At 40.7% G+C, this 25,087-nt stretch overlaps 2 protein-coding genes across 9 annotated transcripts in view; one reads left to right on the top strand and one right to left on the bottom strand.

Annotated features, from left to right (window-relative positions):
• Window positions 1-393: 393 nt before the first annotated feature.
• HYI (hydroxypyruvate isomerase (putative)) lies at window positions 394-9,599 on the top strand. The gene is made up of 8 exons (XM_034414846.3): window positions 394-681; window positions 1,247-1,358; window positions 4,993-5,107; window positions 6,135-6,213; window positions 7,451-7,500; window positions 8,846-8,915; window positions 9,032-9,166; window positions 9,326-9,599. The coding sequence occupies exons 1-8, from the start codon at window positions 483-485 to the stop codon at window positions 9,382-9,384; spliced, it is 819 nt and encodes a 272-aa protein (XP_034270737.2). The 5' UTR covers window positions 394-482; the 3' UTR covers window positions 9,385-9,599.
• Window positions 9,600-10,182: 583 nt separating this feature from the next.
• Window positions 10,183-25,087, bottom strand: part of SZT2 (SZT2 subunit of KICSTOR complex) — an 84,909-nt gene continuing 70,004 nt past the window's right edge. For 7 of the 8 annotated variants that reach the window (XR_015733072.1, XM_034414840.2, XM_034414841.2 and 4 more), the window contains 11 exons: window positions 24,475-24,677; window positions 24,082-24,175; window positions 23,792-23,872; window positions 22,839-22,913; window positions 17,179-17,392; window positions 15,808-15,991; window positions 13,845-13,967; window positions 12,756-13,245; window positions 11,619-11,735; window positions 11,220-11,288; window positions 10,183-10,748 (listed from right to left, as the gene is read on the bottom strand). Coding sequence is in view for 7 of the 8 variants with exons in the window: in XM_034414840.2 (XP_034270731.2) it covers window positions 10,605-10,748; window positions 11,220-11,288; window positions 11,619-11,735; window positions 12,756-13,245; window positions 13,845-13,967; window positions 15,808-15,991; window positions 17,179-17,392; window positions 22,839-22,913; window positions 23,792-23,872; window positions 24,082-24,175; window positions 24,475-24,677 (1,794 nt within the window). In the remaining variant the exon portion in view is untranslated. The remainder of the gene's footprint in view (window positions 10,749-11,219; window positions 11,289-11,618; window positions 11,736-12,755; window positions 13,246-13,844; window positions 13,968-15,807; window positions 15,992-17,178; window positions 17,393-22,838; window positions 22,914-23,791; window positions 23,873-24,081; window positions 24,176-24,474; window positions 24,678-25,087) is intronic. The other variant, XM_087889620.1, reaches the window with a different exon arrangement.

The following is a 25,087-nucleotide window of genomic DNA, read 5'->3' as shown; positions in this document are numbered from 1 at the left end:
CCAGGCTTCACTCAATTAGCGGTGAATTTCCTGTGGTCGCACAACGCACGAGAACGCAAGTGAAGTGCCAGAACACGCTGAAGTCCTTTGTTGTTCAGTTTCAGTTGTGTGAAACATTGTGTGGGGCATCTCTGCGCAGATTGATTTAGGAACGCAGAGTGAAGATTACTTACTAAATAACGAGGTCTTTCCCCCCCCCCCCCCGTCCTTCCCGGGAAGGGAAAATGCCTTGTCACTAGGATTTGCAGCTGAGGAAGAAGCTGTTGGACTCAATTACCCGTGGTGCGTGGCCTCCCATTGCGCCGAGAAGCAACCGAGGAACCTGCCTCGAGATTCCCGCATAGACAAACAGCCCCCCGCCCCCCCCCCACCTCACGCGATTCCTCCACCCAGCTGCGGCTGCTCCTTCCCGGAACAGTGAAAACTCCTCCTCCCGGGCTCAGTGTGCGCTGGGCCGCAGACGCCGCTTCACCGCCTGTGCCATGGCCCCGCTGCGCTTTGCGGCGAACCTGGCCTGGCTCTTCCAGGAGGAGCCGACGCTAGTTCAGCGCATGGAGGCAGCTTCTCGGGTCGGATTCCGAGCAGTTGAGCTGGGCTTCCCTTACGCCTCCGGCGCCCCGGAGCTGCGCGCGGCTGCAGAACGGGACGGGCTGGAGGTGGTCCTGCTCAATACTCCGCCGGGTAGCCGATGGCCTTGTTAATTGCTTTTCGGAGACTTCGCCTGCTCTCTTGCCGATGCCTCCCCCGATCTCCCCTTTCTCTTCCCCGACTTTGGGTAGCGGCGGCTGAAATCTCAGTGGGCTCCTTAGAATGCGGGTAGTAGACCTGTGCCACCCGTGTTGATCGGGCGAAAATTGGAGGTGGTCTTCGCTTTGCATCTCATGCAACCAAAATAATTTAGTGTTCCTTCTTTGTGAAGCCACCCAGCTATTAAAGGCACCGGGTTGTCAAACAAAAGGGGGGGGGAGGAAATCACCAGCACATTTGTTACTTGCTTCATCAACTGGGAAACAAACATCTGCCAGTTCTATTGTATGGATCAATACCACTTATACTCCAAGCTTTTTGAAGGGTCTGGAATTTGTACTTTAGCTGACCATCTGTCTTCTAAAAAAAAAAAAAACCCTCACTTCAAAATAGTGGCAGATCAGAGGAAAAGCTGATAAATTTGCCCCGTCACAGAACTCTTTTCTCAATGGTCCTTGCCAATATGTAGAGATCAATTTGTGCTGTCTTTTTTTTCCAGGGAACCAAGAGAAAGGTGATATGGGTTTAGGAGCAGTGCCTGGACGCCAGCCTGAATTCCGGGAAGCTGTGGCTTTGGCTGTGAAGTATGCCAAAGAACTGAAATGTCCAAGGTAATAATGAAGATAAACCTTGAACCAATGATAGATGTGTCCCTTTACCCTCCAGATGTACAATAGCAATAGCAATAGCATTTAGCCTTATATACCGCTTTACAGCCCTCTCTAAGTGGTTTACACAGACAGCATATTGCCCCCAACAATCTGGGTCCTCATTTTATCCACCTCGGAAGGATGGAAGGCTGAGTCAACCTTGAGCCTGGTGAGATTTGAACTGCCAAATTGCAGGTAGCCAGCAGTCAGCAGAAGTAGCCTGCAGTGCTGCACTCTAACCACTGCGCCACCATGGCGCATAATACTAGCTACTATAATACTCTCACCATATTTTGTCAGGGAGCATGATGACTAAGTCTGGACTTTCAGAAGATGTCCAGTTGGGGAAGTCTGGGAAAATTTCTTTATATGTGGTCATCACTTAATAACCATTTATTTAGTGACTGTTCAAAGTTATGGCAGTGCTGAAAAAAGTGACTTATGACTGATGGTTGCATTTCGGATGGTCCCAGCATCCCACAACCCCCCATGATAGCCGTTTGTAAGCTTCCAGCCAGCTTCCAATAAGCAAAATCAATAGGGAAGCCGGCAGAAGGTTGCAAATTGTAGTCACGTGACAATGCACTTAACAACCACAAATGGGACTGCTGGAAATTGCTGACATAAGGTCGCTGTGGTCACGTGATGTTTTGTTTAGTGAGCACATAGCTTAGCAACGGAGTTGCCTGTCTCTTCCCAGGGCTGAGAGTGACTGACCCAAGGTCACCCAGCTGGTTTGGTGCCCAATGTGGGACTAGAACTCACAGTCTCCTGATTCCTAGCCTGACCACTACAGCAAACTCTCTCTTACATCTCTCCCATAGTCTGTTATAAAATATATTTTTCTATGCAGGAAACAATCAATCGTACATTTCCTTTTGGCTTGATGCTCTGTTATCGAAGAGGGAATTTTTATAAATCTCACTGGCACATTAGAAGGGAATGATACAGGCAGGTGCAGCCTTGCTCCTCCCAGATCCAAGCAAAAGTGTATTCTTTTTAACTGGGAAAGAATCAGAATAAATGGATGTGTCTGTTATTTACTGAGTCTGGCAGCAGCCTTGATGGATGTTGTAAGAGACAGATTTACTTGCTTTTATCTTGCTTCTTGAAAGTGGGGGAAGGGGGAATCTGGAGCTTTCCATGTCCCATAATGGAAAGGGAAGAAGAGACCTTGGAGATCATCTAGTGCGAATCCTCTACCTAAAGCAGGAATCCACTAATAAATAGACATCCAGCCTCTGCTCATGCATTTCCAGTGAAGGGAAGTTCAATTCCTTGCGGCAATCTGTTCCATTGTTGAATAGTTTTTGATTTAGACTTTTTTTCTTTATGTCTCACCCCAATCTCCTTCCTAGTGGTTAAACCTTTTTTTTTAAAAAAAAAAATCTGTTTTCTGGAACAACTCTGAGCAATGTTACCTTGTCTTCAATCTGACAGCCCTTCAGATGCTCAAGAGATAGCTGTGGTATTTCTCTGCAGTGTTGTCCTAGGTAAAGATTCCCAATGCTTCTATCCATTCCTCATAAATTTACAGACATTTTATTAAATTGGGTAGCTTTTCACCAGGCAAGTTCCAATGTCCTTATTAAATGAGGTTGACCACTACTGAATATAATACTCTGTTTGACCAGTTAAGAATTAGCAGAAACAATTACTTTTTATAGTGAACATAGGAATGCATTTTTTTTCAAACTGCATCACACTGTTGGCTCATTTCAGTTTATAATCCATTAAAATATTCAGATTCTTTTCACATGTACCAATTTACATGCAGCAAAAATATTCCCAAGATACTGGAATTTATCAGGATTACATTGCTACCAATCTCAATAGCACCATTTTGAGAAGGCTGCAGTAGGGAAATTACCCGATTAAAGTAATTGGCTATGTTTCCACAACACACTGAACTACCACTGCATTTTAGACTAGCATGCTGTGCCAAACTAGCACGTGTAGTTTTCTGAATATCACATAAACTCAAATAATGGGATTGGGTGAACCATTGTTGACTGTACCACAGTTGCACTGAGCCAACTCCCTAAGCAAAGCATCTTTTTCAGATTGATGGGCTGCTTTAATGTTTAACAGAGAAGTACGGTATTCGTGTATGGTCCAATGCAATTCTTCTGAAGGATTTTGAAAGACACTCTTTTAAGTACATCACAGGGATGATCTAAAGGAGGCAATTCAGTTTAGGTTGACTGTAATTACAGGCTGTAAGGTGGATAAATTGCAGCAGCTGCAATGATCCAGAGGAACCAAGATATCTTGAGTTTCAAAATTGATAGAAGAAAACCTGGACAACAACATATACCGGTAACCATGTCAGTAGCGATTAGTGGTGCAATGCCCAAGGTTAAAACAATAACTACAATAAAGCACATCAGCAGCACCAATGCCCACCTAACTCCTTCTTCAAATGCTTGGGGAAAATAACCCCACCTTGATTTTTCTTGACATAGGATGAAGCGAAAAGTCGCAGTGGTAGGCTTTCAAGTTTCTGGATTCTACCCTACAGCAATAAAGAGCATTCTGAATCCCTATCCCGCCTGTTTCTTGACTCTGCCCGTCTTGAAGGGCTGACAGCAGGATTATTGGTAGTTTTATTAAAAGCAAAGGCCTATTCTTTTTATTTCATGTACTTCCTGCCATTTCTTCCTCCAGGTTTTCCTCATAGTTACCACATTGTGAGATAAGTTGGGCTGAAGAGATTGGCGCAAGTGGGCTTCCACAGCTCAGCCTCCCCTGTATCACACTGGTGGCTTTTAAGTTGTCTGTTTTGTATTAATAGAAAAGCCGGAAATATGTACTCATATGACTTATAAGTAGAAATCCCATTTGGGGAACAGGGATATATGGCATCTGTCATTGATAATGACAGATTCCCAAGTTTAGTGCTCTTCACACTATATTTCTTCTTTCTTTGCTGCTTGAGAAGGAAAAAAAAGTAGTGAAGCACATATAGCTTCATCCTTTTATATTATTTTAATTGATTGGAAAAATGAATACCAATCATTACAAAGCAAAGCCTCTGATCAGCATTGCCACATATGATTACACAAGCATAATCTTATATAGCATTGTTGATTAGTACCTATTCTTCATCTGTAAAGCAAGGAATGAAAATGGTGAAAAGGGATAAAATCAGTCTTTCTTACCCAATTGTATATGTCCCACTTGCTTGTTAAATGGCCCAAAGGTACATTAATCTTCCTATAGTGAGCTTGTATGTACAGTTCATGGTATCTATGCGCCAATCTAAGTGAAGCTAGGCGATCTTACATTAAATAAACTAACTGCATCTTGTATAGTTCTGAATTACATGATTCAAGAGGGAGTGGATTCACTCACAGAAAGTCCGCATGCAATGATATATGCTAACTGTTTAATGCACTTCATGGATCATTGCTTCTTAGGGCATAATTAAACTGGGAATAAAAGAGCTTTTACTATAGTCACATTGTAGCAGCAGCCGAGATATCTTGATCCAAGTACAAAAAGACACAACTTCCCTCATTCCTACCCCTGCTAGTTTGTACAAGAAACAGTTGACTGAGCTTTCTTCTGCACTAATGCAGCTCTATGCTTTTAGGATCCATCTTATGGCTGGCCGATTTCCTACAGGTGCTAAAGGGGATGCTGTGTCAACTGAGATGGAAGCCACCTTTATTGAAAACCTCAAATACGCTGCTGACATCTTGAAACAAGTATGGACTGAGTGGAAATGGGAGAATTACCAGATTGCCCTGCTTCTCCCAGAAAGGGAAAGGATCCTATTTAATATTGGTTTCATTTGTGTGTGTGGGGGGGGGGGGTGTTGAGACTATTACTCTCCAGATGTTGCTGAACTGCAACTCTTCCCCCTGTGAGAGCCAGACTGGCTACTGGGTATTGTTAGTTAAACTTTCCTGAACTCCAATTTCCAAGAATTCCATAGAATCAAAAGAACAGCAAGAACAGACTGCTCAGAAAAGCCATAATCCAATTACAGGTAGACCTCACTTACTACCTTGTGCAATGTTTAAAGTTACAGTAGTGCTGCAAAAAAACCCTTTGCAACAAAGGCACACATTTACAACCTTTGCAGCCTTTCTCTCAGTCATGTATTTGTAATTACAATCAGTCAGTAGACAGTACTAGACACTGTCTTGTCTCTCATTCATTTCCGCCACTCTCCCTTTGCAGAGGGGGGACATTGCCTAAACAAGTGATCTCTTTAGGCAATTTCTCCTTTGAACCATTTTTCCTTCCTCCCCTCATACTAAGTTGTTTGCATAGTAAGCTAGTGCATTCCTTTCAAAGTGTATTCCTCACTGTGTGCCTTACTCTCTTGTAATCCTTTCTTCTCCAATGAATGTAAATACAAATGTGATTTCCCTTTTGCTAATTATCTCAGCATTCCAAAAGGTGAGGGAGTGGGGAAAAAGTGTAAGTAAAATTGTAAGCGGTCTCAGTCTTGTGATTTTCCACTTCATTGCTGTGTCACCTAGCAACCAAGCTGGCAGTCTTAATTGCGGTTGCTAAATGAGGACTATCTGTAATTCCCAAGTTTATGTTACTAACTCCAGGATGACAGGCAGCAAGGGAAAATTGTTGTACACAAGGGATATGGAACTACCCGGGAGATTAGGCAGAACTGAAACACAAGGTCTGAAGCCTAAAAGCAAACTTTCCATGATATGCTATTCTTAAAACTTCCAAATTACAATTCCCTTTCTGTGTGTATTCCTGCAGGAAAATCTGATTGGATTACTGGAGCCTATTAATAACCGGATTAGTGATCCCAATTATTTTTTGACCACACCACAGCAAGGTAAAACAACATGTGAAACTTCCTTTTCATAGGCAGAGAACTGCATAGAAAGAGTAGAAGTTCTCTTTCCTCAACAGTTCTCGATTGCACTGAGAAAATAGAGGAGATCAAAACCCTTCCTAACTACCATCCCACTTTGCTAATTCCCAGTGAATCCTTTAAGACAGAACTATCAAACTCGATTTCATTGGGGGCCGCATCAGGGTTGTGTTTGATCTCAGGGGTTTGGGTGTGGTCATCTTTACATTGCTCATGTCGGGGGTGTCTGTGGTGGCCCAAGCACTCTGCCAGCAAAAATGGGCTCCCGAGCTCCGTTTTCAGCCATGACGGCCTCCTGCAGCCCTCTGCCAGTGAAAACGGAAAGTGCACCCCAGGGGTGGATTCTAAATTTTTTTACTACTGGTTCTGTGGGCGTGGCTTATTTTGTGGGTGTGGCTTGGAGGTCATGTGACTAGGTGGGCATGGCTAGCTGGTCAGAGTCATTTCTGGAAGGTCCTCGCACTTACGACCAGTCCTCGCACTTACGACCCGACTCATTTGTTTGCTTTTAACACTGATCAGCTGTAGGATGGCCCTTTGAAGCCCTGCGGCAAGAGTTTAAACAGTTTTTTTCCCTCTAGTCATCAGCTGGGACTCAGGAGGCAGCAATAGATTGGGGGTGGGACCAAATAAAAGGTAAGAATAATATGGGTGGGGGGGTGGGAGGGCGGGGGGGAGAACCGGTTCAGTGACATCATATCGTCACCGCTACCGGCTCGGCCGAACCGGACCGAACCGGGAGGAACCCACCACTGGTGCACCCTCCTGAGCTCTGTTTTTGTTGGCAGAGGATGGCAGGAGGCTGTCCCTGGGAGCGCCATGCACAGCCCTCCTGAGCTCCATTTTCGATGGCAGAGACACCGTGGGCCAGTCCTTCGCTGTTTCCAGGGTGGCCCTATGGGCCAGATCTAAGCACCCTGTGGGCCGGATTCAGCCCGCAGGCCTTGAGTTTGACACCCCTACTATAAGGGCAGAAAATAGACGTGCTGTAATGAATAATTTTGTGGTTACTTGGTTCTTGGTGACAGCAGACAATAAAACAGAATGAGGGTCATTAGGATGTTTGGATTGGCTACATCAACAATCTGTGGAATTACACATGGCCCATAGGTACCTCTTTGTTTTAGAGTTGGCTGTAGTAGCGCTAAGATATGTAGAGAATAAAAGCAGTTGATAACCTAAATCGGTATTCTTTCAGCTGCTGCCATTTTGGAAAAGGTGGGAAGACCCAATTTGAAGCTACAGCTGGTGAGTGCCATTAGATATGTTTTTTAAGGGAATGTTGGGCTAGGTAACTCAGAATAGCCTGCTCACTGGTTAGGCCTGCTCACTGCCCAGGAATTCCAGAGTCACCTGGGAAACCAGCAGAGGGCACAAGTTGCTCCGATAACTCACTCAGACTTTTTCTTCCTCCTGCAGCCCACCCCTGCCAGCATGCATTGTCCTCCTCCCCAGGCCTTCCCCCCCCCCACACACACATACATGTAGCCTGAGCTGGCCCTCCCAGGGCCTCTCTGACTCACATGGACCCTATGGCAGTCTTTCAGGACATCTTTCAATTCCTACACACACACCCCCGGCACTCCTTACCTGGGGTTTCCTCTTCTTGCGTAATGGCCCACATCTCTTGGCATTATGATGGCAATGGGGATTGCCATTGCTAAATGATGCATGTGGTCATCTGACATTGCATTTTACAACCGTATGACAGTCACAGCAATCCCAGTCACAATTACCATTATAATGAGAGGATTACCTGAATTTAAAATAAAAACTTAGATGGGGTTCCTTGGTGCCACTTTGGACTGGCAGGGTGTAGAGGTAGTCCTTGATTTACAAGTTCATTTAGTGACCGTTCAAAGTTACAACGGCACTGGGAAATGTGACTTATGACTGTTTTCCACACTTATGACTTTTGCAGCATCCCCACGATCATGTGATCAAAATTCAGATGCTTGGCAACTAGTTCTTATTTATGACCGCTGTGGTGTCCCATGGTCATGTGATCACCTTCTGCGACCTTCTGACAAGCAAAGTCAATGGAGAAGCCACATTCACTTAACAACTGGGTTACTAACTTATCAGCTTAACAACTGTGGCAAGAAAGGTCATAAAATGGGGCAAATTAAATGTCTCAATAACAGAAACTTTGGGCTCAATTGTGGTTGTAAGTCGAGGACTACCCGCATTATGTAATGTGCAAAAATTAAACTATTGGTTTCTAATACCATGTGAGAACAGTCTTAAGGGGTGTCTAACTGGCGGCCCATGGGCCAGATGTGTCACACACAGGCCACACACACACCCCAGCTCCATGAAGGGAAAATAACATGATACATCACGTGACAGCAACGTGACCCGGCGAGTTTGACACCCGTGGTCTTAATAGATCAGGGCAAAGCCCATTTTACACAATGTTGTTTTTCATGCTGACTGTGATCAGATACTTCCATTCACAGTCAGAAATATACACTTCTCCTATTGTTCCCCTATTTGAGACTTTCTGCCCCCCACCCCAATTCAGAGGTAATACTGAATTTGAAAAAGGAGACAGATTATGACTTGAGCTGAAGATCTACTTTTTGCTCTACAGGATATTTTCCATTGCCAGATCATGAATGGTAATCTGACACAGAATTTAAAGACATATTTCCCAATTATTGGTAAGCTAGAAAGAGTGATATGCTCTGTTGTTTCAGTTTTTTTAAATTAAGGGGACAAGGCTAGAATCAGGTAGAGCAAATAAGAAATGTCTGATATTTACTGTCTTCTTCTGTAGGACATATTCAAATTGCCCAAGTACCAGAACGACATGAGCCTGATAGCCCTGGAGAATTGAACTTCCCTTACTTATTCCAGTTACTGGAGTCAATGAATTATAGTGGTTACATAGGCTGCGAATATAAACCAAAAGGCAAGTTTTATTTTATGCGAACGGGAAAAATCTTGTTATATGAAATTGATTATTGCATGTTGGAAGCTTTGGCTAGCCAGCTCTGCAATTTCAGAGACTGGAGGTTAGCTGTCAAAATATTATTTTTGCTTAATATAAGTCTTTATGGTTCCTCTGCAGGTAACACACTGGATGGATTAAACTGGCTGTACACATACTGGGAAGATCACTGTATGTGAAAAGTTGGAAAAAATTGAAATAAAAGACCATTATAGATGGAGTAACCAACAGCAACAATTGCTGTATTCCCCCCAGAGGGAACAACCACTCTTTTGCTACTGCCTGAGCTACCAAAAGCACCCCATTATTTTACATTAATAGGATGATATTTCTTAGTAAAGTAAGATGCTCAGTATGTTTGTTTTTATCTGGATTAAAGCTGAAAATCATATCACTCAGTGTTCCATGATAAAATGATATTCCTGCTAGGAGTTTTCTTAATTACATATTCTACTTTGATTTATTTTTTTAAGATGCAAAGCATTTGCACCCCCACGTTCTGAATACAATAACAAAGACTGGCCAAAGGAGTGCAAAATTATGGTGAGCACTCCCAAAGATGTTGGCATCCCTTTTTCTTCCTGCTAACAATTAATGGGAAACAGTTTGGTCCAAAGAAAAGAAAGTCATGTCACTCCAGATGTAGCTCAACAGTGCCACTTGGTGGGTCTAGAAAAAGAAATCTTTGATTTTTTTAAATTTGCCTTTTCCTTGCATGATGTCTTGTTTCTACTCAGAAAAACAGCTGGATCCACTATGTAACATTAAAATCTGTTAAGTGTTTGACAGAACTCTTGGGAATCCAGGCCAGCTGTCTTAGAGAATACATCAGCATATTCTATAACAACAGGATAAGAATCTGACAGTGCTTCCACCTATCTTGACACAAAGTTGTTTGGGCAAGTAAACAGAAATTTACTCTGCTTCTCCTTAAAAGATCAGTGCAACAGCCTGTTAGGCAATCTGTAACAAAGTCCTTAGTAAGCCATTTAGTTTATTTAATAAATAAATTCATGTAATCCATTTATTTAATTTACTGTACATTCACTTCATATAAAACATTCCCACCATTGTGCAGAACCCTTCCCATATGCTTTAATAGTGTCAGTCTAGCCAATCGCCCAGATCAGCGACTCCAGTAGTCTTTTGGCCTTTCATCTCAAAGAGGCCCCAGAAACATGGGCCATCCTTCAGATGCCTCCTAGAGTAATTTCTTTGAATAAGCAAGTGGGCCAGCCATGTTGTTTTCTCTTCATGATTCCCGCTCTTGGCCCGGTCAGATTCAATGTTCCGACTTCTTATCTAGCAAGCTACAGCCTCAGATCGCAGTCCTGTCAGGGGACCTCCATTCTAGGCTTGTTGTAGATGCCTGTGGAGCAGTCAGAAGGTCCAGCTGATTCTAGAGCAGCCCTGTCCAGAGGTTGAAGCAAGCTGTGTTGATAACGGATTCCAGGTGGTGGTACGTGGACACAAGTTGTGGCAGAGGGCTTTCACTGTCCTGGGGTTGAACTGGGAACAGCTCTCGAAAGACCACCGTCAGGCTCTGCAAGGCAAAACCAACAAGATCTAGATCTTGTATTGTTACACATATTTTCTGAATTGTAAGCCACCCAAAGTCATTGACTGAGAAGGGTGGCTATAGAAATTGATTGGATGGATGGATGGATGGATGGATGGATGGATGGAGGGACAGACAAACTTGCCAAGAGTACTTCTGGAAGACTAGTGCCCAAAAATATCCAAATATTATATATTTGTTTTTCAGTCCCTATTAGGGGTGGAGAACAGATTCAGATGTGACTGCATAATTATGGTCAAGACAGGCCATAGAGAAAATCGGAGCTGTTAAAGGCAGTTGTTCCAATCCAGAAGAATAAACCCAAAACTCTTGGATTAGGATCTACAATTCTGAGTACAAGAAATCTCTGTGGTTAAAACATTCAAGCTGATGGAGTTACTCTAACACTATTGCCTTCCCCTTAACCTTCAGATTTACAGAGGATAAAGCTCTTACTGTTTTTCCTGAATGCGAATCAAGGAATACAAGCACAAAACAGTCTGTGAATTTCTGGTTCAGAACCACCTGTAGAGAAAATGCAACAGTGCTACATTACAGTCATGACATAGAAAGAGGCTCTAGTCAATGGAAGGATAGGGGAACAGAGAATATGGTTAAGGTATTAGGGATTATCTAGAAAACCTAAACACCGATTTATCTATATACACATATACAAACTGGCCTAAAACCGCATTGTGTACTGTGCTAGAAAAGCAACAAATACAAATTTCTAATTCTAGTAGTGAAAATACTACCAGTTCATAAGGGTGCATAATCAGGAATTATTTTTGGTTGAACTTTAGCAAGCTAATTAGAAAGGTCCAGCAGGGCACAATTCAGCTGGAAATGTCTTACCAGGTACTGGGTACCAGCATCAGCATTCTGGAAATGGCGACAACTCTGTGGGAAACGACTGAGTAGGACTTTGATAAGACTCTGGTACCAGGAGGCAGTCATAGTGAGGAAGCAGCTCTGCCAGGGAGAGGAAAAACGGGTAAACTGAGGGCAGATCCTTTGCAGCATGGAGAGAATGCGAAATAGGCAGACAAAGTATGATTTCTGGAATTCTTTCCAACATGTTTACTAGCAGTGGCCATAAAAAGTGTTATGTTTCCCCATGTAAGGAAATAATGTGTTTGTGGGGAGGTGTTTGGATGAGTGCATATGTATTGCTATTTTTGTATTTAGGATGGACTATACATTCACTCTGGCTCATTTTACCAAAAAGAAGAGAGGGAAACCTAGCATGGCCCAAGCCACTGCCCAGCTCCTTCCCACACTTTTCTGAGGTGTTCTCTGTATCTGCAAGATGTATCTAACTCATTTTTGAACATGGATCTTTTGCTACATACTTTCTTCTAACATACCACATTTGGTCTTAGTTTGCTCCGTTTCTGGATGACTATCATGCTTTTGGCCAGAGTTCTGACTCCATGCTTTCCAACGTTTCACTGGGTTGGAAAAGGGGTCTTTCTCGTTATAATAGTATAATTAGCATTTTCTTCCCTTCTGAGTTTTCTGTAAGGTGAAGTATTTGTATGAATACGGAATTTGGGAGCCCAATACAACACCATGTTTAAAGGCTCTCCACCAGCCCTAGATTAATTTTGGCAGATAGATTCCTGCAAAGGGAGATGTTAAAACCATGCATTCAGAAAGGAATACTCCAAGAATCATAGCTAAAATTTAAAGTTGTATATAAAAAAGTATATTGGACAAAAGCCACCTCACAGTAAAATTCTTACCCTGTTAGTTCTATCTACTTGTTGGGCGGATCAATCAGCCTATTGGTGGACCTGGCCATCCAAAACTGCATTGCCCCAATCTACCTTTTGACTAACAGACCTTCTTAAGCCAATGGGTAAACTTATCCAGCCTAAATCCACTGGTGCTCTCTCAGTCTCTGTTTGTAATGGAGACAGGGGCCCAACACAAATGCATACACAGTAGCACCATTAAACTGAGTACCCTAGATTGAGTTCAGCCACTTACCAACTGGGGATCAATGTCAGCAATGGACTTCTTATGCACAGCATCCAACAGCTCCTCCAGCTCACTTAGAGACAGCTTGCCCAGCTTAAGCTTGTCAGAAGCCAGAGGCTCCAGCAAGAAGAGCCTCTTCCAGAGGTTGTCCCGGCGACAGTGGCCCTTGGCACATTGTACCATGGTGCTGAGCTGTTTCTGGGCAGCAGCAACCTCAGAGGCAAGTAATGGAAACAGTGGGGAGCTGTAGAAGAGTCCCGGGCCCACCTTGACCTGGGGGCCACCTGCATAGAACTCGCCATGATCGTCTACCTCCTCCCAAGGATCTGGAACTTCCTTTCGCTGCCGGCCACCCTCTGCTGTCTCCCATGCTGAGCGTCCCAGGACAGGTTCTAGTGCCTCTCGCTGTAGGCGTGGCAGTTTTTTGAAGCGCCGCATGTCCGCTGTTAGTCGAGGGAAGAGCTCCCGTTGGCTTGTCATGATTACATAATATTGCAACCTGGAAAAGGGTAAACAATTGTCATGCCTTTCGCAGATGATCCTGTTTACCAACAGCCTTATGCACAGCATCCAATAGTAACATTTGAAGAAAGGCGTCTTCCCTGCTCTCTGACTTGTCTAACCTAATAATAATCTGTCTAACCCAGTAATCTTATGTCAACCCAACAAGGTAGGCCAGACTAAGAAACCAATGCTACATATGTCAGGATTACTTTCATTGCACTTAGAGATAGCATCAGAGTCTTGCAAGTCCAAATATGCTTTTTCCCTCCCTCGCTTTACCTTTATGTGAACTAAGAAAAGGCCTGTCTGAGATATTAGTTTCTTAACTTAGATGCCACCCAGCTTTTCTGACCATTGCTTTAATAGCAGTTCTTTCTCTTGTCCTTCAAGGCCATTCCCTGCATCCTCTGCATCTTATGGCCTTCCCCTGGATAGTCCTGGGCCATCTATCCACTAATGTACTACAGCTAAACTGTATCTCTGCTTACCTTTTGTCCAACATTGTAAGCACACACACACACACACCGCCTTCTAAATTGGAAGCCTGAAAAGTTGTCCAACTTGTTAGTCTTCCCTGCCTGCCTTCACTCTTACCGCAACATGTGTCGGTCTGCCTCACTCTGGTCTTCAAAGGGCACAGCACTGTGGCACACAAGCAGAGACACATCAAAATCATCATGATGATGCAATCCCTCTGAATCTTTGTAGGAACCAGAGCTGTGAGCAGAGAGAAGTGTGGGAATTCTTTCAGTAGTGGGAAAAAAGCAGTTGCAGTTCTTTCCTCCACAATGTTTACTATTAATGGATACGCTACTATTGCAATAGGCTGCTCGACATAACTAAAAGCAGAAAGACAAGAAATTAACCCTCAACTGGAGTGTTGGTATGCCTTTAACTCAACTCTAGAACTATGGGTTTTTCCTATAGACATAGGAAATATTTGAAGTTGTAACATTATTTGTGCATTGTTTAGCTTGAATTAAAAGACATTCACTAGGAACAGTTCAATAAGAATGGAGTTACACAGGAAAAGACTAATTGGAAAATCTTAAGTGAATCTAATGCAAAGGATAAATGAGGAGTGTGGGCCTGTTCTGTTGCTGCACCTTGAAACTATCCAACTAGCAGGATAAACTTTGTATTTATGTTCTCATGGAGTCATATCTGTTATTGTGCATACATTAAACTCAGTTATAACATCCTCGAGTGCCGGAAGAGATGTGAGCCTACTAATATGCTTTGTAAAAGACGACTGGCTTCCCTTCTTGACTCAATCCTGAATAATCAAAATTCTTAATCACATGTCACTATCATTAATACAAACATTAGCATTTCAAAAGGGTGCAGATCTTTGCTAGACTTGTTAGAAACAGGACAATATGAACTACTGCAAAGCAAATTCAGGGCATTATGTGTTAAGGATTAGGCAACAAAGGAATACAACCATAAAGACTCAGCACTTCAGTTACACAGGTGCTTGACTCACCTATTAGAAATCAAAGCAATTGACAACTTGGAAAAGACTGCCTGGTGCTTTGAAGCGAGAGCTTAAAATGCAGGCAGCAAGAACTGGGCTTTATCCTGTGCCACAACGGGAGGGGGAGGCAGAAGGCCTTGTTTTATTATAAAGAAAGTGGACGAGACAGAATAAAACACCCTGTGGGTATTTAGACTCCAGCAGAAGCAATAAAGAAGTCAACCAAAAGACAGAAGTAGGAAGAATGTGAGGGTGGAAAGCAATCGTTGCAAGCAATCTGAAAATCATGTTGCTCTCATGGGATTTTCAAAAGGATCAGAGATTATTAGTTTAGGAAAGAAAGCAAATGTTTTATCTTTCTCTCTTCAGCTATTTGCAATAGTAAGCAGAGAATGATAGGTTAAACTTTTTATTATTATTTTAGACTCACGGAGGACATATCAAATGTAAAATATAAGGACCAGGATTAAAGCAACTTTCTAAATAAATTATATGTGTGGGGGTTTTTTTGGGTTTTTTTAAAAAAACAAAAATAAGGGTTCTGTTGCTGAAATTGTGGAGGGTGAATTAAGTAAGAAGTGTCATAAAGTTGCCATTACTCACCAATAGAGTTTATAACAGTAACTATAGCAAGCTTTCATTTAAATATAAATGAAATCCAATTCCACCTAACTACTTTTGTAAATGTGATTCTAGCATACTACTTAGAAATCAAGGGTATCTTTTTTTTCGGCCTGCAAAAAGTTGCATGTTCCTGATGTTATTTCAGGAATAACCTGAATTCTAACAGAATTCTAATTCTAATAGAATAAATAATGCTTCAAAATTATGATACATTCATATTGTCTCAAATATGTATTTTTTACCTAGTCAATTAGTTCCAAGAAAACCCAAGAATCTACAGTGTAAGTTACAGGCATGGCTTGGCGTTATTGTAGTCATACTAGGTCCCTGATAAATGTAAAGATAAATTGCCTTTTACATGACTGCACTGGAAAATTCACTGCCCAAACATTGCAGGTGGAATTCTGAGAGCAAATAAGTGATAGCAACTTTTACCAAATCCTTAGATTCACACACCTGTTCCAAATGGAGACCAGCGCATATTCATTTTGCTCAGAGCTAGGAGTCCCTTTCTTGCTCTCATTGGTAGTTCCTGGCCGGGCCATGCGCAGGGGTTTCATATGGTAGGTGCTGGCATGATCAGTTATATAATTATAGAGTTGATGGGCTGTGATGGTGTTGGTAGGCAAAGCTAGTGTACCTGTTGAAAAAGAGAAAAGAGATGGTGGATTGTTTATCAGCATGGAGGAAAAGTAAAATAAAATATCCCCCCCCTCCCCCAATCAGGGTTGGGAGGAATATGTGAGAATGCAAGGCTTCTCTAATCTAAATAATTCTAACCTTCAGAGCGAAGCTATTTTGCTTTTTATTTTATGTTATGGCTGACAGAACTGTGGTGGCACAGTGGTTAGAATGCAGCATTGCAGGCTAATTCTGCCGACTGCCGGCAGTTTGATTCTCACCGGCTCAAGGTTGACTCAGTCTTCCATCCTTCTGAGGTCGGTAAACTGAGGACCCAGATTGTTGTGAGCAATATGCTGGCTCTGTAAACCACTTAGAGAGGGCTGTAAAGCATTATGAGGCTGTATATAAGTCTATGTGCTATTGCTATGTCGTCATCATTTACTCACCTGCTTCTTTTGTGTTCTTTAATTAGATGTGACAACAATGCAGTTGCTCCTATTGCTTGTTTCTTAGCTATCTTTTGTAGGGGACTTGTAAGAGAGTGCCTCCCAGATTTCTTGTACCACCTGGATTTTATATAAACTGTATTGTTTTATTTAAAAAATGATTTGATGGAAAACTAGCATGATGCAAAGAAATTACCAGTCTTCTACATAATTCTGAAGTGTAAACCCATTAGGTTGTCTTATAAATAAAAATGTTGGATGGCTGCATAGTTCTAAACTATATTTAGAACTGTTCTACTTGCCATGGAAAAGCCAACATAGAAGTTGTTGGAAATATTCTGAAGATTAAAAGTACATTGAGCAACCTCAATGTACTTTTTGTGACTAAGGGCCTTGGTCTTTTAATACAAATGAGAGATGATACTACAAGATATAAGGGCAATTATAAAGTTTTATGTATTGGTATAGTCCTGTTTATATGATGTATTGATTTATGTAAAATTACTTTAGTAGCTACCTAGAAATGAGACACAAAATAAATGTGGATTGTTTCTTATCCATTTGTAAACTGTCCTCAGACAATTGGCTAAAAAGACAGTGCATCACAAAACATAAATAGCAATAAAAATATTGATAGTGCCCTTGTGATATTCCACCCATTTGCCTTGAACTATAAACCTGCAGAGTGACACAGAACTATTCAGATGGGCTTGTTCCTTCTGAAAGATCTCTCAAAACACTCTGCTGGAATCCTTACCCTGAAAAATGTGGTTGCGTCCAAACTTGGGGATGTCAGGATGTTGCGTGATGAAGTCTTCCAGGAAGCTTGTGAGGTGATAACCTTGCCGCAATGCCATGTGAGATCCAAGTAGATACTGGTGCACAATACGTAGGTGAAAATCATAACTGAACGAATGCACGTGCATAAGATCACGTACTTTGTCACACTCCTCTGTGAAGAGCATGGAAAGCTGAGGAGAGAGCAATTGGAAGTGAGAGCCTAGCAAAAATAGTATATCATTAGACAGTTTGGGTGAAATGGATCCAAACAGTACTGAGAAAGATATAACGATGGAAAATACCTGAGTGAATACTCATTTCATTACCAAGCTAAGCAACATATAGTCATAGTAGAAATGTGTTTTGAACAGTAGTTTGATCAGTAGTCCTAGTATACTGAATTCTGAGGCTGAAATGCTAAGTAAGATTGTGTGCTTTTGCTCATCTACCAACAGAAACCTCTGTGATCCAAACTGTACAATCTTTATCCAGCCACTAATCTAGCTTGGTTCATAAATTGCCCATTTTGCAAAAGCAGTACAGACAAATTATGCTGGGAAAAATATCTACAATGTAAGTAGAAATTCTCAATCAATCATCATAAAGGATACATTCTGAAGGAAAAGTTGAATTGTACAGAATAAATCTGTTCTAAACTCTGCTTTAGGAGAATTAGGCAGGATTTGTTACTTACTAGACCTGGAAGAATTCTGGTACAGGTCATATTCCATATCATGAGAATGCATCAAGCAAACTGAAAGGCCTCTGATATATACGCTGCTCCATAAGAAAGAAGGACTGTGATTTTTAAATTACTACCAAGTAATATACCAGAAGGAACATTTTAACTAGTCACAGCAGTGGTTGAAGCCACCGAAGGTTTAAACTGTCAAAGATAACAAACGTATGAGGACCTAGTCTTATCTCAAATGTGCATATAGCAAAATTTGTATGAGGATGAGAAGAAAAGCATGCTGGGAGTTGCTGGCTTGATTTAATTCATCAGGAAAATATTAATAGCAGTAGATGCCACTTTTAGGAAAACAGAAATGATTTGAGGGATCTGCCTTTTCTCAAGATGAATGAATTGTGAAGAGAGAAGGTTGAGAATAGAGAAGATTCAACTAATAAGTGCAGCTTCTCCAAATGCAAATGGGCATTTGCATTTCACAAAATGCAAGTGGTGTCATCATTACATCTTTTAAAATTACCCTTCACTACTTAAAACTTTCCAACTTAAAACAATTATAGTGTAGTTTCTTTTATGAAGAGGACCAAGCTTTGAATTTTTGACTGGAAGGATAATTTCGAAATTGGACAGGTGGCAGCATCTCCTAAATGCTCAGAAAATGTGTGCCTTTAAGTAACTTTCTGTTCATTTTTATGGTTCCTAATCCAATTCCTACAATTAATGTCCCATGAGTGCCATTCGTCTTCTTCCTCCTCCTCTATCCCAAATTTACTACTGAGACTAAGGAAAAAAAAATATTGCAACATGGATCTGGTAAAAATATTTACCAGATTATAGAGTTTTATATTTATTTGGTTTCTTCACTATTCCAGAAATTACATTTAGTTTCAAATTAAAGAACGTCAGTTTCTGACTTGCAATTAATGAGCAGATTCAAAGATGGAAACCTTTACTTGGGAACAGGAAAGTCCCTCTAGATATTACTGAGCCAATTCCTCAGTCATTAGCTATGGTGGTTGAGACTTATGAAATTGTAATCCAACAAGAACTGGAGAATCCAAGCTCCACCCATCTATAGAAAGGAACTTGCAAAAATATTTTTTTTTTACATTTTGATGCCCCATGCAGTGGACACACGATATAAACATTATTTCCTGGATTCGAAGGAAGGAATGTCACTCAGTTGGATCTATATTCTGTGCTCACACTATTCTGGCAGACCAACTTTCCAGTGCAGTAAGAGACCCTGTATAACTAGGTGTAGACATGACCAAACAAAGAACCAACCCGAAGGAGGAATCGCATCCTGTAAAACTCAGCCCACGTCTGTACCTAATGAGATAATGAGAGGTGGTCTGTAACTCTGCACTCTGTGAATTGCTGGTACAGAATTTTTTTTTCCAGCAAAAACCACAGCATAATAGAGGAACCAAGATGCAACTGAGATGCACTCCATTCTGGAAATCAAAGCAAAGGACTACTGAACAGATTGTCAGCGTAACATAAGAGGAGAAAAAAAAACCTCTGCATTTATAAAAATTAGAGAAAATCAGCAGCAACAAATCAAGTTTGCTGAATGCTGAAAAGGTGGAGAGGTCAGGCCTTTTCAATATCATAGAATCCCAGGCCTGACAGAATGTAAGAAACAGGAATTTAAAAAATAGTGGGATATAGGAGGATGGTCCCTCAAGCTCTGCTATGTTTTTTCATTGTGGAGGGGGTATTCCTGGGAGGGAAGAGCAAAGAGTGTCAGGAGTATATATCCCAGCTGGGTCAAAGTCTGCAAATCATCCCAGTTGCTAAAGCAACTATTATACAACAGTAGCAATATAGGAAACTGCTGGAGGTAGATTTTATGCATTTTAGTGAAAATGGCAAAGGCATAATTTCATAGTGTGAGGGAGATGGCAAACCATTTTGCATTTTATCATAAAACCATGTGGATGGATAACCTAAGCGGATTAATGATATAGTGCTGGTTGACAGACCTCTCAGGTTGAATGGTGCTTAACATGGAGCAGATGATCAACAATTAGGCAATTACAAAACTGAAAAACAACTACTAATGTTTAGAATAGAATAGAATAGAATAGAATAGAATAGAATAGAATAGAATAGAATAGAATAGAATAGAATAGAATAGAATAGAATAGAATAGAACAGAACAGAACAGAACAGAACAGAATAGAATAGAATTCTTTATTGGTCAAGTGTGATTGGATACACAAGGAATTGCCTTTGGTGCATATGCTCTCAGTGTACATAAAAAGACAAGATACACTCGTCAAGAATCACAAGGCACAACATCCAGTGACAGCCATACGGTACAATAAGCAATCAAATCATACTAGGAAACAATATCAATATAAATCGCAAGGATACAAGCAACAAAGTTACAGTCATACAGTCACAAGTGGGAGGAGATGGGCGACAGGAATGATGAGAAGACCAATAGCAATAGTAATGCCGCCTAATGTGAATAGTTTGACAGTGTTGAGGGAATGTGGCTTATGTTTATGATGTGGCTATACTGAAGCTTTCCATATTGCCATACAGGAAATCTAAAGCTGAAAAGAAAATTACAATAGGAACATGGAAGATAAGAAGCAAGAATAGTGAAAAATAAAATGACTTGATTATACTTTAATATCTTAGAACATCAGTGAATAGAAATGGATTGGAATTTGACTCTTTCAAGTGATCAGATGATTTATACAGAAATCAATTCACTATATTATTATACAAATAGGTGGAAGACCTCAGTAACAACAGTCAAGGTATGGCTAAGAACTGAAATCACAAACAGCTCATGTACAAGTTGAAGTGGAAAAAGTAACCCCCCAGTTTCCACAATATGAACTTGAGCATCTGCCCACCATTTTCAATGAGAACACTGGGAATCACTTTGAAGTCCTTTGAACCTCATTGGCAGGCAACCAGAGGAACTGTGGAATTAAATCAAGTAACTTGTTTAGGATGAATGTGAAAAGAGACTGCCAAAAACCAAGAAACAGAAGAAAGCAAACTAGATGTCAGAACAAATGGTGACATTACCAAGAGAAGACAAACTGAAGCCAAGAAAGAGAATGATTTCAAGAAGGAATTTCAAGAATTTCAGAGATCTGTCAGAAGATAAAAGAAGCAATACAATGCCATCTATAAAGACACTGAAAAATGGAAACAGACATAGAACAAAGATAGTCCTCCTAAAGCTCTCCATAATTAGGAGAAGGTTCTAACCTTGAACTTGTCTACTACAGGACGCCAATGGACAGATAACAATTATTCAAAAGGATCAAACAAAATATTTTTCCACACTTCCTCCACTGAATAGTAGAGATGTCAACAGCTAAGTTATCTTAGAACATATTCCTGTTTTATAAGAATCTCTACTACTAGAAGATGAACTCAGATCAACATTCCAGTCATAGCTAAATCAGAAAACTGTAGGAATTGATGGAAAATCTATAGAAATATAGCAACAGAAAAAAGAATCAGTAAATGTTTTAACAGGACCATATCAGCAAATCTAGAGAATGATACACTGACCACAAAGTAGAGGAAGTCAATATACACAATAGGAAAGAAAAAAAAGCAGAATGGGCAAACTATTACACAATATGATAAAATTTCACAGGCCAACAAAATATGATCATCCAATGTAAATTAAAACCATATATGGGAAGAGAGAGACCAGAGACTCAAGATGGCTTTAGAAAACATTGATGAACAAGAAATATAACTGCTGATAACTGAATAAACTGAGAATATAAAAAAGAAATCAGTTCATTGAATATAGACTTATGCTTATATTGACCATATCAAGCTGCACAATATGCTTAGGAAAATGGGAATTCTGGAACTTCCCATTGTCCTCTTGTGGCAACCTTATACACAGGTTGGGAACCCAAAGACTGAATGAAGAAGGGTGAAACACAAAAAAATTGGCTTCAGCTAGGCAAAGGAGAAAAGGCTGCACACCCACTCCTCATTTATTCAACCAAAAGCAGAATATATAATGAGGGAGACTGGATTGGAAGAAGATAAATGTGGTTTTAAAACTTCAGTGAAAAACATTAATAACCTGTGCTATGCAAATGACATTACCCTGGTAGCTGAAAATGCAAATAACCTGAAAATTCTGGTAATAAAAGTCAAGGAGCAAAGTAAAAAATAGAACCAATATTGAATATATAGTACAAAAGAACAAACTAATGACTGCAGGTAGAGCAAATAGTTTTAGAACCGACAATAAAGATTCTGAATGGTGGTTAATTTCTGATTTTTAGGACCGAATATCAACAAATAGCAAATAAGGCCTTAGAAATGATACTCAGATGCAGTGACTCATCTAGATATTATGCAGGGAATGATTTTCCCTGTGATACTTGAAGGATGGAAAAGTTATGCTTTGGAGAAGCAGGATAGAAAGACTGTTGATGCTTTTGAACTTTGATATTGGAGACGACCCTTGAGAATAAAATAAGATAGCCAAGAAAACCATACAATGGATCATAGTACAATCTGAGCTATTGTATTTTGGTCACATTATATAACTTTGTTCTCTGAAGAAGTCTGTAATGCTAGAAAAGGTGGAAAGAAAGACATGAAAAAGACAACCAGCTGCAAGGTGGATGGTCTCAATTATATCAACAATGGGTGCACCATTAGGAGGCCTGAAAAACTAGGTTGCAGACAGTCCCAGAGAAGGTTTACCTATGTAGCCATTAAGACTTGCCACTGAAAATATATAATCAATCAATCAATCAATCAATCACAGGAGAATGGTCACTTGATGAGCAGGATTCTGAATGCCTAAGATGCAAAAATCAAGAAAACAGACAGCCTACAAGGTTTAAGCTGCCTCTTATGCATATATTTTGATGATATTTTCTACATCCACTGAGTTTTACCTGTTAGGGAAACCCTAATCTTGGCAGTATTACCTGTGAGTTGACAGTCTGGCCCATGGGGATTCGTGAGCATTCCAGCGCATATTGTTTGACACAAAAATAGCATCCCTAAGAGGAGCAAAAGATGAAATATCAATTTTCATCTGTCCATAACAGCCATATGTTGCAGTTACCTTTATTAACTATTGCACTCTGAAAACTGTCCTTGGAGTTTATCCTATTTGCTTCTTGTAGTATTACAACATTTATTTAGAAACTGTGAGGCAGAGATACAGAGTGTGTGCGTAAAATCTATAAAAACAGAAATCGTATTTTCAAATCTGTTCAAATTTCGAAGGGAATTTGTATTCAACAACAACAAAAAGATATAGCTATATGCCATATAAACCTTAAAGAAGGTTAAAAAAAATAAAGTGGCATAAAAGCATCTAAGTCTAAGTAAAACAAAATAATTATTCTTCCTTAAAACAGCTAATTCACTGATATTGCTTCCATCTATGATGGTTATTTCAACTCTATTTTTCCCTCTATAGTTCAACTGCTGCACATGGCCCCAGAGCATTCCAAAACTTGCTACAAAAGATAATGTTTAATCTGATATTAAGGGAAAATGGCTGAATATGTAACTGAAGGCATCATAACAATATATTTGATTTAATTACATTTTAATATAAATTTAAATGAAATAAAATCAAGATTAGTTTGTCTCAGATTCAAACCATACTTTTTAGCTTGCCAATCCAAAAAAAAACAAAAAAACACTTAACCGAAACACCGCCTAGGAAGATTACACACACAGACACACAGACAGACTCACAGACACACACACCGCCAGCAATTCTAGTCCGTACCATCTCACAATAGTTGGCTATACCCTTAGTTTCCCCATTGTACTTGCAATTCATCTGGAGAAAGTGCTGACCTAGGAACCTTGACTGTTGTTAAGCCATATGGTCTGGTCATGGCAAAAGGCAATTTCCACTCACCTGGAAAGCCAATTCCATTAGTACAATGCCCCCAGGCAAAGCTCTTTGCAAATGGTATGCTGTGACAGGAGGGTTCGTGGTCTAGAAAATCAATACATTTTTTTCTCAGGAGTACGCCTCCAAGTTGGTTACCTAGAAAATATGCTTCCAAAGGGATCATTGGCTAGGAAACATGAGGTCCAATCTCTCTGTTGGACGGCCCATCCTCCCTCCAGCTAAGCACCTATCTATGATGAAACAACAATGCCAACAGAGCCTGCTAGCAACCTGCCCATAATTAGCATTCTTACCTTTGGACTCCCATCCACCTTTGGCCTGGAGTATGAGAAGGAGCCCCGTGTCTCACCAGCCATTGATGCCAGAGCTCTAATCCGGCTGGTGCTGCTGGAAATCCAGAATAATGCAGAAAGGAGTTCAAAGACCTACCAGGATATCCTCTCTTTTTTATTCAATATATCGTAAACAAAACTTAAAATCTTGCATGTCTACTTTTAACAATAATAGTTGTTAAAATTGTTACTTTTAACCTGATAATTTTTCAACCACATTTTGCAGGAAGTTCTCTCCCAAAGAAAGCATGTCTCTGCCATATGCTTTGGTGCAACCCAGAACAGTTAAAAAAAACCAACAACCCTCTTCCCACCTCACTTGTAAATCACCTGTCCTTGCTAAATCATACTAACCTGCGAGCAGGTGAGGCTGGGCGCACCTGTACTAAGATGAAGCCCATGCTCTGCAGATACTGTATGTACTGCTGGAGAAAGGCATGACATAGTTCCAGCAGCCAGGCCTCATCCTTGGATCGACATGGTAGCCCTTCTGCAGAGTCACAACTGTGGCTACGGTCCCTACCGGATGCTGTGGAGTCATTGGAGCGATGGCGCTTCTGAATGCGAGCAAATAATCAGACAATGATATTTTTCTCAGAAAACAGTTGAATTTATGTAATGTAAATAACCTTACAGCGATATCTGGGCTTCAGTCTTGCAGTGAGCCCTCAAAACTACTTTGATACTTAGGAGAGAATCAGACCATATAAATTCAGCCCTTCCTTGTTAAGAATATAAAGTAATAATGGGATTTAATGGACCTTCATGGAAAGGACTTTGTGGACAATGGGATTTTAAGGATCACCCTCCACCAATGACTCTTTAAATAGAACTTTTATTCTAATCTCGTTTATCGGGCTCTTATCGAATCGTTTACTCAATTAGTTCAACCTGAGGAAAAAAAAAATCCTCTTATGAGCCACCCTCGTAAGCCTTGAGGATGAAAGGGATTACAAAAGGTGCTTCC

Source organism: Pantherophis guttatus, chromosome 3 (assembly GCF_059756535.1).
Source record: "Pantherophis guttatus breed Tessera chromosome 3, ASM5975653v1, whole genome shotgun sequence".
NCBI classification, from domain to species: Eukaryota; Metazoa; Chordata; class Lepidosauria; order Squamata; family Colubridae; genus Pantherophis; species Pantherophis guttatus.
This window is presented reverse-complemented; position numbering and strand designations above follow the sequence as displayed.